This window comes from Podarcis bocagei (assembly GCF_964188305.1).
Source record: "Podarcis bocagei genome assembly, chromosome: 2".
NCBI classification, from domain to species: domain Eukaryota; kingdom Metazoa; phylum Chordata; class Lepidosauria; order Squamata; family Lacertidae; genus Podarcis; species Podarcis bocagei.
The window spans coordinates 62130548-62147817 of record NC_138126.1 but is presented as its reverse complement, the minus strand read 5'-3'; the positions used below and the strand labels follow the sequence as shown (position 1 = coordinate 62147817).

The 17270-nt window shown below is 42.8% G+C and overlaps 1 protein-coding gene across 2 annotated transcripts in view; it reads left to right on the top strand.

Annotated features, from left to right (window-relative positions):
* DAG1 (dystroglycan 1) overlaps nucleotides 1–17270 on the top strand; it is a 71527-nt gene that overhangs the window by 41435 nt on the left and 12822 nt on the right. For both annotated transcript variants that reach the window (XM_081185832.1, XM_081185833.1), the window contains exon 2: nucleotides 8761–9161. In XM_081185832.1, the coding sequence (XP_081041958.1) occupies nucleotides 8883–9161 (279 nt within the window). In that variant the 5' untranslated portion in view covers nucleotides 8761–8882. The remainder of the gene's footprint in view (nucleotides 1–8760; nucleotides 9162–17270) is intronic.

Sequence of the window (17270 nt, the reverse complement as noted above, 5' to 3'; positions counted from 1 at the left end):
ACACAATAATTCAGTTTTGCATCATTTCGCTACACAGTAATTCAGTTTTACTAGCAAACCAGAGTTTAAACTAACCCCTTTCTAGCCCCTGGAGGAGAGTGTGGAGCATACACACGACACACCTACATACTGCAGTCGATACACTAACATGTCACAACACACAGTTCAGTTCTAGGGGAAGGGAATTCCACAGATGTGTTGCTGTAATCAAGAAGGTATTTTCCTGTATCATCACATTCACATCAAGCTATGCCCAGCAGTGCAACCATGTGAAGGGCCTTCCTAGCAGAATTTAAGGCTCAGGCCAAGACATTTCTTCAAGTATTTGGGACCTAAGTCATGTAAGACTTTATATGTTAATGTCGAACCTTGAATTGGGCTCAATAGCATCCTGCCAGTCAGTGCAGTTTTCACAGGAGTGGTGTGTTACGATTCTGATTAAATACACCACTCAACAATCTGGTGGTCACATTTTGCACAAAATGCAGTTCTCAGATCTTCACAAGGTAGCCCTACCAAAGCTGGTGGTGTAGCTGGAGCTAGACATAGGCAATCCTTGCCACTAATTCCATCTGGATCTCCAGTGACTGTGTTGAATCATGGAGAAGCCAATTAACTATATACCTGCTTCTTCAGTGGGTGATCTAGAGCAGGCCACCTCTCCATGTAGAAGGGAATTGTTGGCAGGTGGCTTGTATTATATTAGAAGCTGTGATGGGAATGATGTTATTAGATCTTGTAATGTTGTGGAGTTGACATGGGGACAGAGGCAGGGTTTCTGGAAGTGTGGCAGGGTCTAGTGGCTTGATGTCTGTTTTATGGCCAGTTGTTCATGAGTAGCTGTTCTAGGTTAAGAGGGTGTCTCTATACAAGTGTGGGCCTGCCATCCAAAGCCTGTGAGAAGAAAGTGTGGTATAGATCAGTGTTTCCCAACCTTTTTTGGGCAACGGCACACCTGTTTAATGAAAAAAATCTCGCGGCACACCACCATTACAGCCCCGTGACGTCAGCGCGCAGCGTCACGCCGGGAGGGACGCACGAAAGTGAAAGTTTTTAATTTTTTTCCCTCCCCCTTGCCGGGGAACCTCCAAGCTTTGGGGGTGGGGGGGAGGAGGCAGCAGAGCGAGGGACTGAGGGACGGCGGCAGCTGAGGCGGCGGCGGCTGTTGTGGTGGTGGCGGCGATAGCGGGCGGAGGAGGGGGCGGCGGCGGGAGTTGCTGCTGCTGTTGTTGCTGCTGCTGCCCGGACATGCCGGCCTCCTCCTCCTCCACTGTCTCGCGCTCCTCCCTTTTGCACGCGCTGACCCGCCGCTCAGCACCACCACCGCGGAGCCGCACCCGGCTCGACGCGGATCCTCGCCGCCGCCGCCTCTCGCCGCCCGACTCGCCCGCCTCCCTCCCACGGCACACCAGCCGACGTCTCACGGCACACTAGTGTGCCGCGGAACACCGGTTGGGAAACACTGCTATAGATCATTATATATTTGATTAGTTTTAACTGGGAGCTGAAAGTGACAAGTGGCGATCTGTAGTTTTCTCTTCTGGATATGCACTATAGTAGAATAGTCCTGTGTACCATGCATTGCATGGGTGTTGGATTCCAAGGAAAGTCTGGTGAAAAATTGAAAGTCGCAATTCTCTGTCTGAGTCTGTGAACAAATTCAATTGTAGGGCTTGGCTGTAGACATGTGGATTCCTTTGTGGTGTGTTCTGAGTGGAAGCTAGTAGCTTTCCTATATAAACTGGTGATTAGATGTCCACCATGGCCTATTCTATACTCTACACACACCTATAGATTCCTATAGATGCGTGTTACTTGCCCAAGTGCAGTTTGGCGCTCTGCAGTTTCTCTTACAGTTTTAATAGGAGTCTAATGTAGCGCAACTTGGAAGAGAAGTGTGACACTTGTTTCATTACTCCTGCCCACTTGAGGTTATTTTAAAACTTTTATCTACTTCTAAGAAAAGTTCCTGGTAATGTCATAGAATCATAGAGTTGGAAGACACCACAAGGGCCATCGAGTCCAACCCCCTGCCAAGCAGGAAACACCATCAGAGCACTCCTGACATATGGTTGTCAAGCCTCTGCTTAAAGACCTCCAAAGAAGGAGATTCCACCACACTCCTTGACAGCAAATTCCACTGTCGAACAGCTCTTACTGTCAGGAAGTTCTTCCTAATGTTTAGGTGGAATCTTCTTTCTTGTAGTTTGGATCCATTGCTCCGTGTCCGCTTCTCTGGAGCAGCAGAAAACAACCTTTCTCCCTCCTCTATATGACATCCTTTTATATATTTGAACATGGCTATCATATCACCCCTTAACCTCCTCTTCTCCAGGCTAAACATGCCCAGCTCCCTTAGCCGTTCCTCATAAGGCATCGTTTCCAGGCCTTTGACCATTTTGGTTGCCCTCCTCTGGACACATTCCAGTTTGTCAGTGTCCTTCTTGAACTGTGGTGCCCAGAACTGGACACAGTACTCCAGGTGAGGTCTGACCAGAGCAGAATACAGTGGCACTATTACTTCCCTTGATCTAGATGCTATACTCCTATTGATGTAGCCCAGAATTGCATTGGCTTTTTTAGCTGCCGCGTCACACTGTTGGCTCATGTCAAGTTTGTGGTCAACCAAGACTCCTAGATCCTTTTCACACGTACTGCTCTCAAGCCAGGTGTCACCCATCTTGTATTTGTGCCTCTCATTTTTTTGCCCAAGTGCAATACTTTACATTTCTCCCTGTTAAAGTTCATCTTGTTTGTTTTGGCCCAGTTCCCTAATCTGTCAAGGTCGTTTTGAAGTGCGATCCTGTCCTCTGGGGTGTTAGCCACCCCTCCCAGTTTGGTGTCATCTGCAAATTTGATCAGGATGCCCTTGAGTCCATCATCCAAGTCGTTGATAAAGATGTTGAATAAGACCGGCCGCAAGACAGAACCCTGTGGCACCCCACTAGTCACTCTTCTCCAGGATGAAGAGGAACCATTGATGAGCACCCTTTGGGTTCGGTCAGTCAGCCAGTTACAAATCCACTGAGTGGTAGCATAGTCAAGACCGCATTTTACCAGCTTCTTTACAAGAATATCATGGGGCACCTTGTCGAATGCCTTGCTGAAATCAAGGTAGGCTACACCCACTGCATTCCCTTCATCTACCAGGCTTGTAATTCTGGCAAAAAACGAGATCAGGTTAGTCTGACATGACATATATAGCATAATTGAGCTACTTAAAGAAAATGTTGCTGGTCAGTGTGGCTTTGCTCAGCTTCTTGCCTTCATACCACAGTGCTTTCCCTTCACATAGCTGTGAACAGAACCAATTTAAAGCAGTAGTGCAGCTCAGTTGCAGGATCTTCAGTGCATTTGAAGAGTTCACTCCATAGGACAGGCATATAACACAGATTACCAAACAGAAGTCACTAGGGAGCAAAAACCAGAACATTAAAATTGGAATGAATGTACTTCATGTGGTTAAATCTATTCACCTTGGATATCTAATAACATCTAAAGGAAATACTAGAATCTCTCTTTTAGGATACTGTAGTAGTTCTGAATGCTTCATGCAAAGCAGTGTACAAGACTTATTTGCTAAAAATACTTTTCTTCACCTCTTTGAAAAGCAGTAGGGTTCATATATTGGGACCACTTCCTTTCATGCATGCAGTGTACATATGATAGCAGCAGAATAATCTTATACCACAGAGGAGGAACAGTGGCGGGTAGTGTGAAGAGCTTTCAAATAGTTATATTTATTTTAACTTTGCTGAGACTAAGAATAAATGAACTGGAGGAGAGCCTCAAAACATGTTGTCACAATAAAGAAACGCCTTAAGTTTCAAGAGATGAGGAATTTTGAAGTAGCTATACTATGTACAACTCAAATCCACCTGGCCAACTTCAAAACAGCCCTTTGCTTAAGATAATGTCTATGTAAAAAGGAAGGCGTAAGTACAAAACTATGAGCAATTATGCAGCTTTACTTCCTTGCACAATCTATCTGTTAAACCAGAACTGTCTGAAGTACTGCGTGTTTTTCACTTCAGAACATTCATTATCTTGTGTCCTTCCCTTTGGTCTACTTGATTACATACCTGAAATGTGATTAGCAAGACTAATATTTGCATAGTAACCTTGCCTAAAGCATCCCAGGGAGTCAGAGTAAAACTTCCAGTTTGCAGAACTTGTGGTCCAAAGGTCTTGCATATTTTGGTGCTGTGGAGTATCGAGGAAAGGAATTTAGATTAAGGAGGGATTTGGGGTGAAAAGACTCTCCAAGGTTAGTTCTTAGCCTCTGGGAGAAATGTGTCCCTGTTAAGAGATGAAATTGGTTCAAGAAAATCTATCTTTCTGAGGAGTATTGGCATTACTAGCAGGGGGTGAAGGTTACATGAAGGCCTTCCTGGGCTTTCCCCCCTTGTATGCATCTTTTTTTTTTAAAAAAAAAATATTTTTTATTAAAGATTTTATTGGGTTATAAAAATACGTGCATTGTCTCTATTTGCAACCCTTATATGTATCTTGAAATGTTGGTAGTAAATCTCATATGGGTAGAAATGTAACTGCTTAGAGCAGTTTTTCTAGAAGGCTTTGATATGATTTCTTCCTGCTGTGGGATTGATGACTTGTATAATATGCATTATCTGGCTTTACAAAATGGTGTAAGTTTTTACATAATTTTGGAAGCAGCTTTGTTTTCTTTATTATTTATTCTGTTTATATCCCACCCTTTATCAAAAGTTCCCAGGGTGGTATACAGCATTAATAACACATTTTATGGACTATTGATAATAAAAACATAATAAAAAGCATAATAACAGTCAGCATAATAATAAACTAATCATAATAACAGTCAATTGACCTGGCTCCCCCCACAAAAAACCTTTAACAGGCCATTCAGTGGCTAAAGGCCTGGCTAAAGAAGAATGCTTTTGCCTGGTGCCTAATGTAATGATGGCACCAGGTGAGCTTCTCTGGGGAGAGCATTCCACAGTTGGGGGGGGTCTCTCTCTGAACCCATCAAGGAGGAAGGACACAGAGAACGGCATCAGATGACAAACACAGGGTCCAGGTCACTTTGTATGAGAGGCGGTCCTTAAGGTATTGAGGGGCTTTCGGGGCTTCCCTTAACTTATTTGGTTTTGGAGGCCAATGTTTTGTTCTCTTTGCTGTTTGCAGTTGTTGTATGAAGATTTATGCATTCTGTCACAAGCAGTTGCTGTTTGCAGTTAGTGTTTTTGTTCATAAAGACTAATGTTATGTGCTCTAATGTGGTTCTGGCCAACAGCAACAAAGCACTCCTGGATCATATTTTTACAATTAAAGTAAGCACATTTTGATAAATGGAGCCTGTAGGTGTTTGCTCCCAAATCCAGGTGGGCAGCACATTATGTAAACATATGAGCTGGTGGAAAGGCAGTGCCTGCATTGCCAAGTGTTAAGCACTGAAGTGACCGGCTTTCTTTGATGTTTGGACCTGGAATAAAGGTATACTTTGTTTTAGATTATTTTCCTGTTCATTTCAGAAACTTCCGCACAGTCTTTAGTACTGCAATGTGTAAAGGACTAGGTGCCTGATTTGCAAGGCAGCTTTGCTGATCTTGTAGTAAGTAGTTCGTCCAAAGGAACCATTAACACATTCAATATTTGCTCCCTCCAATAACAAACTCATGTTGTGAGTGCTGTCATAAATGGTGTCAAAACAGAGCCACTCACAAATAAGAGGCAGCTATTGACATACTCTGGGGAACCATGAGCACCAGAAGGAGAGAAGAATAGAATGCCTTGCTTAAATTCCTTTACAGCTATAGTATATTGGAGAAGGGCCTGGCTGGCTGGCTGGCTTGGTAGGCATCCTGAACAGGGACACTTCTAGAAGGAGGTGTTTCAACTGGGCCTGGGTGATATATAGCGGCTTCACCCAACAGTATATTGCAAGTGAAACCAACACTGCTTCTGAGTCCCTCTGCTACCCGTGCCACTTTCAGCACTGAGCCTCTGGTAGCAGAGGGACTCAGGAGCAGCAGTGGTTTCACCTGCGATATACTGCCGAGTGAAGCCACCATTGCTCTGCCCCTTATACTGCAGAGAGAGAAGCAAGCTGTACCACCGGGCCCGATACAGCTTGTCCCTCCCTCAACTTCTTTAAACTGCTTCTGCCCTAGCTCTCTCAGCTGTGGAGTGGGGACCGTTTAATGCTCAGCTGAGCCGTGCAAAGAAGCTCTGAGGTCCCTCTGACTAGACGAAGTCAAATCCAGTTATATTCTATAAGTATATTTTTTCACTGCTCTAACCGATTAGTCTTCAAAAGAACTCAGTGGCTTAAGCGTAGTTCCCAGATTCTCCATCCAGGTAGCTTTTAAGACTGAGCCTGCTCATTTCAATGTACATAATTACTCATTTGTTTCCAAGATAGATGCATCAAATGGCATAGTTGTGGGGAAAAGGCCCCTCCCTCCCTGCACCTGTAATGAGGCCTTAACAGCTGTTTGAAGACGCTGGTGGCTTTAAGGGGGAAGTTGGGTAGCTGAAATTTCTGCCCCACCCACAAAGTGGAGTCTTTCCATATTAGCATATGGTGCAATTGCCACACAGTGGGCGTGGAGCTTCTGCCCAAAGCATAAGGCAACATTAATGCATTGGGTGTGCATTTGCACTAATGTGGCTGAAGCTACCTCCATAGTTGCTGTCTTTTAGCCTCATAGATGCTTTTGAATTATGGTGCTGGAGGAGACTCTTGAGAGTCCCATGGACTGCAAGAAGATCAAACCTATCCATTCTTAAGGAGATCAGCCCTGAGTGCTCACTGGAAGGACAGATCCTGAAGCTGAGGCTCCAATACTTTGGCCACCTTATGAGAAGAGAAGACTCCCTGGAAAAGACCCTGATGTTGGGAAAGATGAAGGGCACAAGGAGAAGTGGACGACAGAGGACAAGATGGTTGGGTAGTGTTCTTGAAGCTACCAGCATGAGTTTGACCAAACTGCAGGAGGCAGTGGAAGACAGGAGTGCCTGGTGTGCTCTGGTCCATGGGGTTACGAAGAGTCGGACACGACTAAACTAAACAACAACAGCCTCATAGTCCGCACACACTGACACCGTGATGCTCCTTCCTGTGTTCTCTCCCCTTCCTCCACACTCCAGACAGAAATTACTACTGCCCCAAGGCTACCAAAATGTAGTAAGAAGCACATTCATGCATTCAAAGATTGTCTAAGCTATTGGTTCAGACACTTTATTGTGCATTGGAATGCATACATGAAATGTTAACCCGCAGATCAGTATTCTTCCAAATTGGGTCAGAACTTGTTCTGACACAACTTAGTGCATGGGAGGAATGTTCCCGTTCACTAGAGAAGGTGTGCCTAACTGGGAGTTGTTGTAATCACATCATCACTTTGGTTCATGAGCTTTAAGGAAGCCTTCTATTACTCATTGACCTTGAAGATCTTTCCTTTAATGGTTTTATCAGAGCAAATGCTAGTCTAGTTTATTATTTACGTATTATCTGAGCAGTTCTGGGCCTGTGCTTTTTACAAGTGTACATGGAGCAAAGTGTTCGTATAAACTATAAAGACATTGCTCGTCAGTGTAGATTCTTTTTAGCTGGTGAAAGACAAGCTTGCATGATGTGTCAACGCCCAGCAAAGCTATTACATTTGATACTTTCCCCTATTAAAAGCAGTAGTATTGAAAATGTCTGCTACCTAATGAAAAGGTCGTCTGTGTACAGTATATAAATATGGATAGAGCTAATAAAGGACCCCATTTATCTTTTTGTTGCAACTTCTGAAATTGGAAAATATTGAAATTTTTGCAATACAGAAGTGAGAAGCGTGGGGGGTGTGCGTCTCATATCAAGAGGGGATTCCAGTCAGAGAAAGTATGGGTAGAGATATGCACCTGCCTAATAAGGAATACAGAGCGAATGTCTTCACGCAGGATGGAATTCTGTTGCTCTTCTGCAGGAAGTTTCATGTACCCAGATGTGTTTAGGCATTTTGTCTCTGGTCCATGCAGCAGGAAGCCTATTTTGCAAATAATTCTTGCAGCATTCACACCTCTCAGAATATATAGACACAATTCTCTCAAGCAACATGGTGTTTGTATGGAATTTCCTACGCAGAAGCAATATCCGGGTAGCAGTGACCTATGTAAAACAGCTGTCATCTTTAGTACTTGTTTGTGACATTCCAACTTGGGGCTAGGAAAACTGTAGTGTGGAGTTGAGCTCAAAGTAGCGGAACTAAATGGCATGCAACATCTTCCACTAATGGCTCTTATGTTCTGATAATTAAAGTGCAAACTCCCTGTGCAAACTTACTACTGTTTTCTTGAAAGATTGCCCCGCTCTATGATGATACATCGTTTGATTTCTTCCTTTGTTCACATACTTTTATGAATCAGTAAAGATATGGGGTATGGGGAGTGAATAACCTGGAAACATTCAATGCTGCAGCGCTGCTGAAACCAGGAAGTTATAAACTGTTGCAGAAAATTGGATGGTAGGCCCCTGGGAGCTCCATGTAAAAGCGGAAAATGATGAAGACATTGTGGGTGTGGGAGGGTCAACAAAAGCCTTGACAGAAAGATTGAACTGGACTGGGGCAGAAGCTGGATAATTTTCACTGTAGAGGGAGAGTGCTTTGGGCAGTTGGGCTTCAAGCTTCTGAAAGGCTTCATGCACTAGCCAGATGACAGAACCTTAGTCAAAGGGTCATCATGAAGTTTGTCTTCACCTGCTCATTGACTGTGTGTGTGTTTCTCTTACAGGTACCAAGACTAGCAACAATGAATCTGGTGTGAAGGATTGGTGACTGCACGGCTCTGTTTAGCTTGCTGGGCCCTGGATCTCTTTTCTGGCTACAACGGAGTACTTGGCACGTGCTGAGAGAATGACTCTTGGATTTATACAGCTGTCCCCAATACTGGGGAGGACTTTGCTAGTGCTGATGGTGACTACTACTGTTAAGTGCCATTGGCCTAGTGAGGCCTCAGAAGTTGTACGGGACTGGGAAAACCAGTTAGAGGCCTCCATGCATTCGGTGCTTTCGGATCTCCGAGAGAATGTGCCAGCGGTGGTGGGGATTCCTGACAGCTCTGCTGTAGTGGGTCGTTCCTTCAGAGTCACCATCCCAACAGAACTAATAGCTTCTAATGGCGAAATTATCCAGGTGAGAAGTTTGGGGCTGTAATATCTTCTGCCGTATATTTACTTCTATCTTACTAGTCTTTGTCTTCTCTCTCTCCTCAATGGGTTTGCTTAGAAATTGACTTTTACATCCAAATGTCACAGAGACTAAGATCAGGATAAGTATCGACTATACTATTTTGTCTAACATGATCCTATTTTGAATTCTGGGTTGACTTTTCATGGAATTTGAAACTTGATGCTAGGGGAAGAGAACTTGTCATAAACACGCTCCAAGCATAGTCACTTTCCTAGGCATAAAATTTTTGCATTCCTCTTCTGACTTTGGTAGGAACAGGCAGCCATGATGTACTTTCCTGGCCTTAGGATGCTACAGTGCCTGCCAAACCCAGCTTTAATTTATTAGTTGTATTATAATTATTTCATTATTGCATATTGATATTTTTATTAACATTTTATTTTTAAATGTAATCTTATTGTTTATTTATGAATCGCTTTCCATGAGACACCCCAAAGCAATTTGCAATAGAATAAAAACATGTGCAAAACACACATACACAAAAACAACTTTAAAACAATTATTTTTATAAGGACAGTTTAAAAAGCAACAGCACATACAGTGGTACCTTGGTTTGCAACCGCTTTGGATTACAATCGTTTTGGATTACAACCATGTCAAACCTGGAAGTGCGTGTCCCTTTTTTTGGATTACAACCCATTTTTTGGGGGGGGGGTTACAACCAATTTTTGGGGGGAGGTCCCATTGGTGAAAGCGTGCCTTGGGTTACAACCTGTTTTGGTTTACAACCGGACCTACAGAATGGATTGTGGTTGTAAACCAAGGTACCACTGTATATCAAACCAATTCAAAAACCAAGATAAAGATTTCAGAAGGCTTATTGAAAGAGGAATCATAGAATTGTAGAGTTGGAAGGGGTCCCAAGGATCATCTAATCCAAACAACTGGCATACAGGAATCTCAACCAATTCATACATGATAGATGGACATCCAACCCCTGCTTTAAAACTTCTCAAACTTTGCATGCTATGTGAGGCTTTGTACACCCATACCTGCACCTTGAAGTTAGCCTAGTAGATGACTGGCAGGCTGTGTAATTCTTTCAGCACCGGCATAATATTCTGCCCTGGTGAGCAGTCAAGCCATTCTGCACCAGCTGCAGCTTCTAAGTCAGTCTATCTATCAGTCATACCTGATAAAAGGCACTGTTAACCATCCAGGTCACCTGGGCCTCTAGCAATAGAGACATCCAGACTATAAACCTGCTCCTTCTGTATAGCCCCATTCAAAGTAAGCAATTAATCAGTTATCCAGACTTGGAACTGCTCTCACACAGTGCCTCCATTTTGAAAGAGTCAGTTTATTGGCCCTCACCTAGCCCACCACTGAGTCCAGGGCTTACATGGCCTGTCACAATTCAAATGTTACAGACAAATAATGTATCATTTCTCCAACTGGAGAGGTAGCTGTGGTAGTGATGTGAAACTTGCTGTTCTGGGGGAAGGTGTTGCAGTGCCCGAAGAGATAAATTCTGCCACTAGTCAGCCAGCCTGCCTAACCAACAGCTTTTCAGCCAAAAAGTTGAGGCTGTATTAGAAAGAACCTAGAATCATTTATGGGATACAAGACCTGTAAATAATCAGGAAGTACTTGCTGACTTTGCACTCCTTCCTGCCTCTTCTTCCTTGTTTTTAGTTAAGGAACCACTTTTTTATTTCTATTTTTAAAAAAATATTAAATGCAATAAAAGCAGTGAAAGAGCCACAAAACAGCACAGGAAAAACCCCGAATACAGCAAACACAAAAATTTAACCACAGCGATTTGTACCAGAATGGGAGCAACCATTTTTTGCCCAAAAGCATTCCCGAAAGGGAGGTTTGGACCATCTTGTCACTTGCTTGTCTTTGTGTTGAAAGAGCCTGTGTCTTTGAGTGGAGGAAGGAAACAAGGCATATATGAATAATTGACTGCACTGGGATTGTGGAGAGTATGCAGAAAGTGTTAGTTAAAGGGTTAGTCAAAGATGCAGAGCCCCCCTTGCTGGAACCTCTCAAACAGAGATAATTCAGAGGTGATCATAACTTTTTTTGTGCCCTGTGCTTTAAAAAAGGTTCTTGGCATGTAGTCAACTGTCTGGTTGCCAGGCCTCAACATGGGCTGGCGAAAAGAGATATCATTCATACCCATGCTCATTCTTTTATATCTTGAAAGACGTGTAGCTTAGTTACTGAGGCTTCCTTCTCAGTTTTTGTGCAAGAACTGCTTTGCTATCCTGTGCTGGAACTAGTGCTTTGCTAGCAACATTGTTGACATGGTACATTCATAGAAAGCCAGATGGGTGTTGCCTTACAGAGCTTGAAGGTCAAGAGAAAGTGATAGGTACCGATAACTGAAAGTAAGGGGCAAGAATATGCTTGTAATCTGTTAAGTAGTTCCCAAACTGTAAGACCAGTTGTAGTCCTGCTTCCCTTTTAGGATATTTAGTTTTAATCACTAAGATGCTCAGAGATCTTGAGATGCAACTTATTTTAGGCAATGCCAGAGGTGTGTTAAGCTTGGACAACCTCGGAGGATTCACAAGACCTACAGAACTACAGGCTGAATTTCAGTGCAGGATAAAGGCAGCCTGACATCTTCTCAAAAGAAGAAATCGTATCCTGCCCAAACTTCCTATGCTGACTGTGCTAAACAGCCAACCTATGCTTGGAAACGTGCGAAATTATTTTATTCATCTTGCTTTATGCAGCATCTATAGGATTTAAAAACCAGGAGGACTAATAACAGTTATGGCCTGTAATCTGCATAATACAGGCCATTGAAATTTACTCAGTAACTGAATTAGTAATCAGCATAATCTGCTCTTCTATTTTACAAAAGACTGCTTTTCACTTAAAATCACGGGGTAAAAAAACCCCAAACTACTTTCATTTTTGGTTAATTAGCCCCATGCCCAAGTTTATGCCTTATTTTGCAGTCTTATTTCTGACACCCGTGACCTGATATGTGCCTCACTTACTGTATTTTTCTCTCTGTAAGACGCACCAGACCATAAGACGCACTTACGTTTTTGGAGGAGGAAAACAAGAAAAAAATATATTCTGAACCCCAGAAGCCAGAACAGCAAGAGGGATCTGGCTTCTGGGATAGCCTCTTGCTGTTCTGGCTTCTGGGATAGCCGCGCACAGTGTCTCCCGGGCAGCGGGAAGAAGGCTCCCCCAAGAGCCGCTCTCCCTTTAAAGAGCTTGCGGAGCATGTGTGCGGCTCGTGGGGGCTTTTCCTCCTTGGGGAAAAGCCCCCACGAGCCACACACACGCTCCACGGGGCTCTTTAAAGGGAGCGCTGAGCAGAGCCTCCCGTCTGCACTCACTCCCTAAGATGCACACACATTTCCCCTTGCTTTTTAGGAGGGGGAAGTGCATCTTATAGAGCGAAAAATACGGTAGATTAGCTCTTTAGTGCCCAAACACTTTGAATGCCTGAATATACTTAATCCCCACAGTCTTATGACATCTTAACCTTTTGGGAAGTTCTGACATGTTGAGCTCTCCACACTTTTCTAAATAGTATTTTCAGTGTTTGTTTTTTAGACATGTGAACCTTCAATTTGGATTTGTTACCTTAGATCTGCTCTGGTCCATGGGGTCATGAAGAGTCGGACACGACTAAACAACAACACCTTAGATCTGTAAGCAAATACACAGAAATTACTTGCCCATAACAATTTCTTGTAGCCTCTTTGCCCCATCCATGTGGTATTAATTGTATTCGTATGAAAGGAAGAGAAAATAATCAGCACTTCTCTTTGCTTTACAAAAGCTTCTCTCCTTTGTCACCTGGAGGAGAGTCTTACTAACTGCAGGTCAGATAAATGTCTGTTTTCAAGCCTGCATTGTTTTGACATCAAGGTCACAATGCCATGTTTAAATAGTTTCTTCTACCCTACATGAGCTTTAAGAACTGTGTTAGTCTTCTTGCCAAAAGGGTGCAGTCTAATACTTAAGGGACCAACAATAATTAGCAAATAATTACTCTACCTTTTTCTCTGGTCACACTGCTGAGTAAAATCTCAACAATTATTCTGCAGAGCAAAGCAGGTTCCTACTAAACAGAAGAGGCAATTATTGGGTATTTTGGTGGTGATCACTTTTGTTGAACACTCTTAAATGGAATCCCCCCTCCCCCCCAAAAACATGTTCAGGAATAGATAAACATTTGGCAGCAGGTGTTTCTGTAGCAATCAAATGAAGGACCAATCTGGATCTGCCTTGGAAGCTACAATAGTTAGGTTCTGTGACCTCCAACAAAATGGAAGTATGGGAAAGTATTTCCTTTGGAGATGGAATCTTCTTCCTGTCAACCTCTCTGCAGTGCTGTACATACACATAACTGATGCACAGATGGTGCCATGTCAGTGAATTGTCAAGAGCAAAACCAAATCCATTTAATCTTTGGTTAATTGTTGACTCCATTTAAATGGTGTATTCTGTGACTGACGGACTAGTTGGCAATAAAGCTATGCAAAGCTGCTTTGCTTGCGCGGTCTGGAGACTTCTTTTCACAAGTCCAATAACTATCACCATCTGCTGGAGAGGCTTTTATTTAACAGGTTTATTTAACAGGTTTATTCTTATCGGATATTAAGGAGATTTCATCCCACAAACAGGATCTGAGCAGTTTTGTTCAGAGAAACCAAACAGGCTCATTATCAGCTGTGAGTGGGGTCACATGGGCAGGGCTCTGTCCCTATTAATGCAATAGCTGCACTGTGAGAGACATTCTTCTGAGGCATTTGGATGTAGCAAGGAGTTGCCATCCATGCTGCATTTTTCTCTCCTGGCCTTCTGTTAAGAAGATTAACACATGGATTTCTAACTGAACATGAACTCAAGATCAGGGTCAATGTGGTGCAAAGAGCACTTTCTGTGAAAGCTTCAAGCTAATGCAGTGGGAGCACTTGGCAGGCTGCCTGCTAACTAATGGGTTGAGAATTGTGCATGCCTGGGTCTGTGGGAACCTAATGCTGTTTGCCGTACGTAGTTTCAGTAACACCTGTGGACTCCCAGGATATAAAGGGATTGTCACAGAGGCATGTACTAAGAGACTCAAAGAAGATCTTGTCCAGTTTTTCACTGGTGCAGTCATGTATGCCTCCCATTGTGACGGATTTTGGCCTTTTAGCTTCCAACAGTGGGTTCCACACTTGGAAGATATGACTCAGTCTAATTACAAACGAACTTTTCACACTGACAGTTCCTTGTCTCTCGACGTTGCCGCTCCTGAAAGAGTGTCCTCTAGCATTGAATTTTAAAGAAGGAGAAGATAACCAGTAAGTAATTGTATACATGGTCTGCGTGGCTTGGATGAAGGTCACTAGCAGAAGTTTTAATCCTCCTGCCAATTCAGCCATCAGGATATCTGCTGGCTGGGGAAATAGCAGCAAGTGGTGATTAGTTGGGAGTCCAAAGCATCAATATGCGCCTAGCATCTGGTGCAAATGTTGTAGCATAGATTCTTTTTCCTTTGGCCTTTTGCTTGCAAAAAGGTCATGTGTGGAGAAGTGCCCTCTTTCAAAATTTGGCATTCTGCCCTGGACTGTGAGCAACAAAACGCAGAGCAGGATTCAGGCAACAGGTCCCTTGTTCAAGCACCCTGCTAGACTCTAGATTAAGCAAAATGTTTTCAGACCGGCAGCATTTCATCGGACAGTCAATGTTTTGCAGTGATCACCCAGTGAAATTACTGGCATGCCCTCTTGTCATATGAGAGAGGAAATGAGTTGTCCTCTGAATAGTTCCTTTATAATAAATATGGGCACATCTGGAAATGGAAGGCGTTACAGTGGGAGTGGCAGAATGGTATTAGATGGAGCAGCTGCTCAGAACTTTGCTGAGTTTTGAACAATGTGATCTCATAGAGAAGTTGTTTATTACAGACACCAAAGACAAATGTCACTTCAAATACGGGTCATTTCCACATCTTTAAAATAGATCTTGCCGGGGTATGGTTAAATGTCTGGTATGCATAGTGGAAATATTCTAATTGCCTACTGATTATTCAGTGTTTCCATTTTCTCCAGATGAATATACTGAATGTTTTGAAACAAGAAATTAAAAAATGTGCCTTGAATTTAGCATCTGGGATGCAGTTCCACTGTTATACAATAACCAGGCATGTTCCTTACATTTTTTTCATTTTATCGTAACACACCTAGTTGTCAGTACTACTTAGTTAGTATTCTTGAGTGAGCCTCGTAGTTCCCTCTAGTGGTTACATTGGATGTCTAGAGGTTCAGATGCTTGACTGGTGTTCCTGGGTGGTCCCAGAAGAAGGCATACGGCAGAATGTTCACTGCATATCAAAAATAGCTTTCTCAAGGTCAGCATTTGGTTTTATGCAGCTTTTGTCCTTATTTTTCCAGGATAACAATCATAGTGCATCTTTTCTTCTTAAATTTCTGACCTTTGAATCTGACTCTCTTAAAATTCATGATCAATAAAATACAGCTGTGACTAATAGGTCCCAGATGGCTTGAAGTATGTTGCATTTAGGTCTTGAACAGATGCGAGGGAATTCTAATTCAAAGTATAATAATGAATTGATCGCTACAAAATGTAGTTATGGCTACTGGTTTAGGTTTCTTTTTATTTTAAAAAGGGAACATATAAACACATGGAGAATAGATCTCCCAATCAATATTAGAGCTTCCATATTCAAAAGTAGTTTATCTGATTGCCAGATGCTTGGACAAATGGTGGATGGTTAATTGCATCATGCCCTTGGAGTGAGTATCTTGAGCATTTGGTTAGCTAGTGTTAGAAAGAGTGCTGGGCCATGTAGACTTTTGATCTTACCCAGCAAGGGAGTTCTTTTGCTCCTAAATTTAGAATTGAAGCAATCTTCATGAGTTGCAATCTGCTTTTCATTCACTGACTATTCCTTGTTATGCTGAGAAGTCAAAACCAACATGGCTTCAGCATTCAAGCTTGTTCAGACGGTCAAATTTTCAACTGAATATTGCCTGTTTCAGTTGCCTCCATTGTTTGGGAGAAGGAGGAGACGTAAGCGTGACCCTTTGCTTAGAGCAGGGGTCAGCAACCTTTTTCAGCTGTGGGCCGGTCTACCGTCTCTCAGACCATGTGGTGGGCCGGACTATATTTTTTTTTTGGGGGGGGGGAATATGAACAAATTCCTATGCCCCACAAATAACCCAGAGATGCATTTCAAATAAAAGCACACATTCTACTCATGTAAAAACATGCTGATTCCCGGACCGTCCGTGGGCAGATCTAGAAGGTGATTAGGCCAGATCCGGCCCCCAGGCCTTAGTTTGCCTACCTATGATCTATAGGTCAATCAACATCAAAACCCAAACATTTCCTGGAAATTATAAAACATACTTAAGCAGGCTTTCAGTACATTTTCCATTTTACTGCCCATTCACTCAGTTTGGAGAGGTCCTTTTCTTTTAATGACTGAACAATTGAGTATCATCAGCAAACTTGGCCACCTCACTACATCCGTTTTTCAGTTAAATCCAGTCAGGGTGAGGCATCTGCAGTCAAGACAAACAAAAATCTTCTGAAAATCTTCAGGAATTAAAAAATTAATCTGAGGGGAAACATTAAATTATAGCAGTAGTATCCAGGATACTGGGTGTGGGGCTTGTAAATAATGGATTTCAGCATGAATATAAGCCCCAGAGATGGAGTACAAATTAGTAAATTGGGCAGTGCATTGAAAGGAAGTAACAGATGTGCTGTGGATCCCAAAAACTGACAAGATCAAATCCATTCCAGAAGCAAGAAGTTGGCGTTGAGTTTTATAGATGGCAGGGGTGAAGGTGGTCTGTGATTAGGGTATTAATCTACTTTCAAGCATTTGTTGACACTAGGCATTACCTCATAAATAGCTTGATGGCAATTTTAGAAATCTAAATTGTTCTAAATCACTGTTGTTCCATTTGGAGTACAAATTACTTTTTTGCCATGAGTCATAGGAACATGATCATCTTCCATGAAAGCTGCTTGAGATATGCTTGTTTGTAATAATTGGAAACAAAAGCAGGCTTTTTCTTAGCATCCAAGGAGATATTTCTGTCTTGCATCAAATGG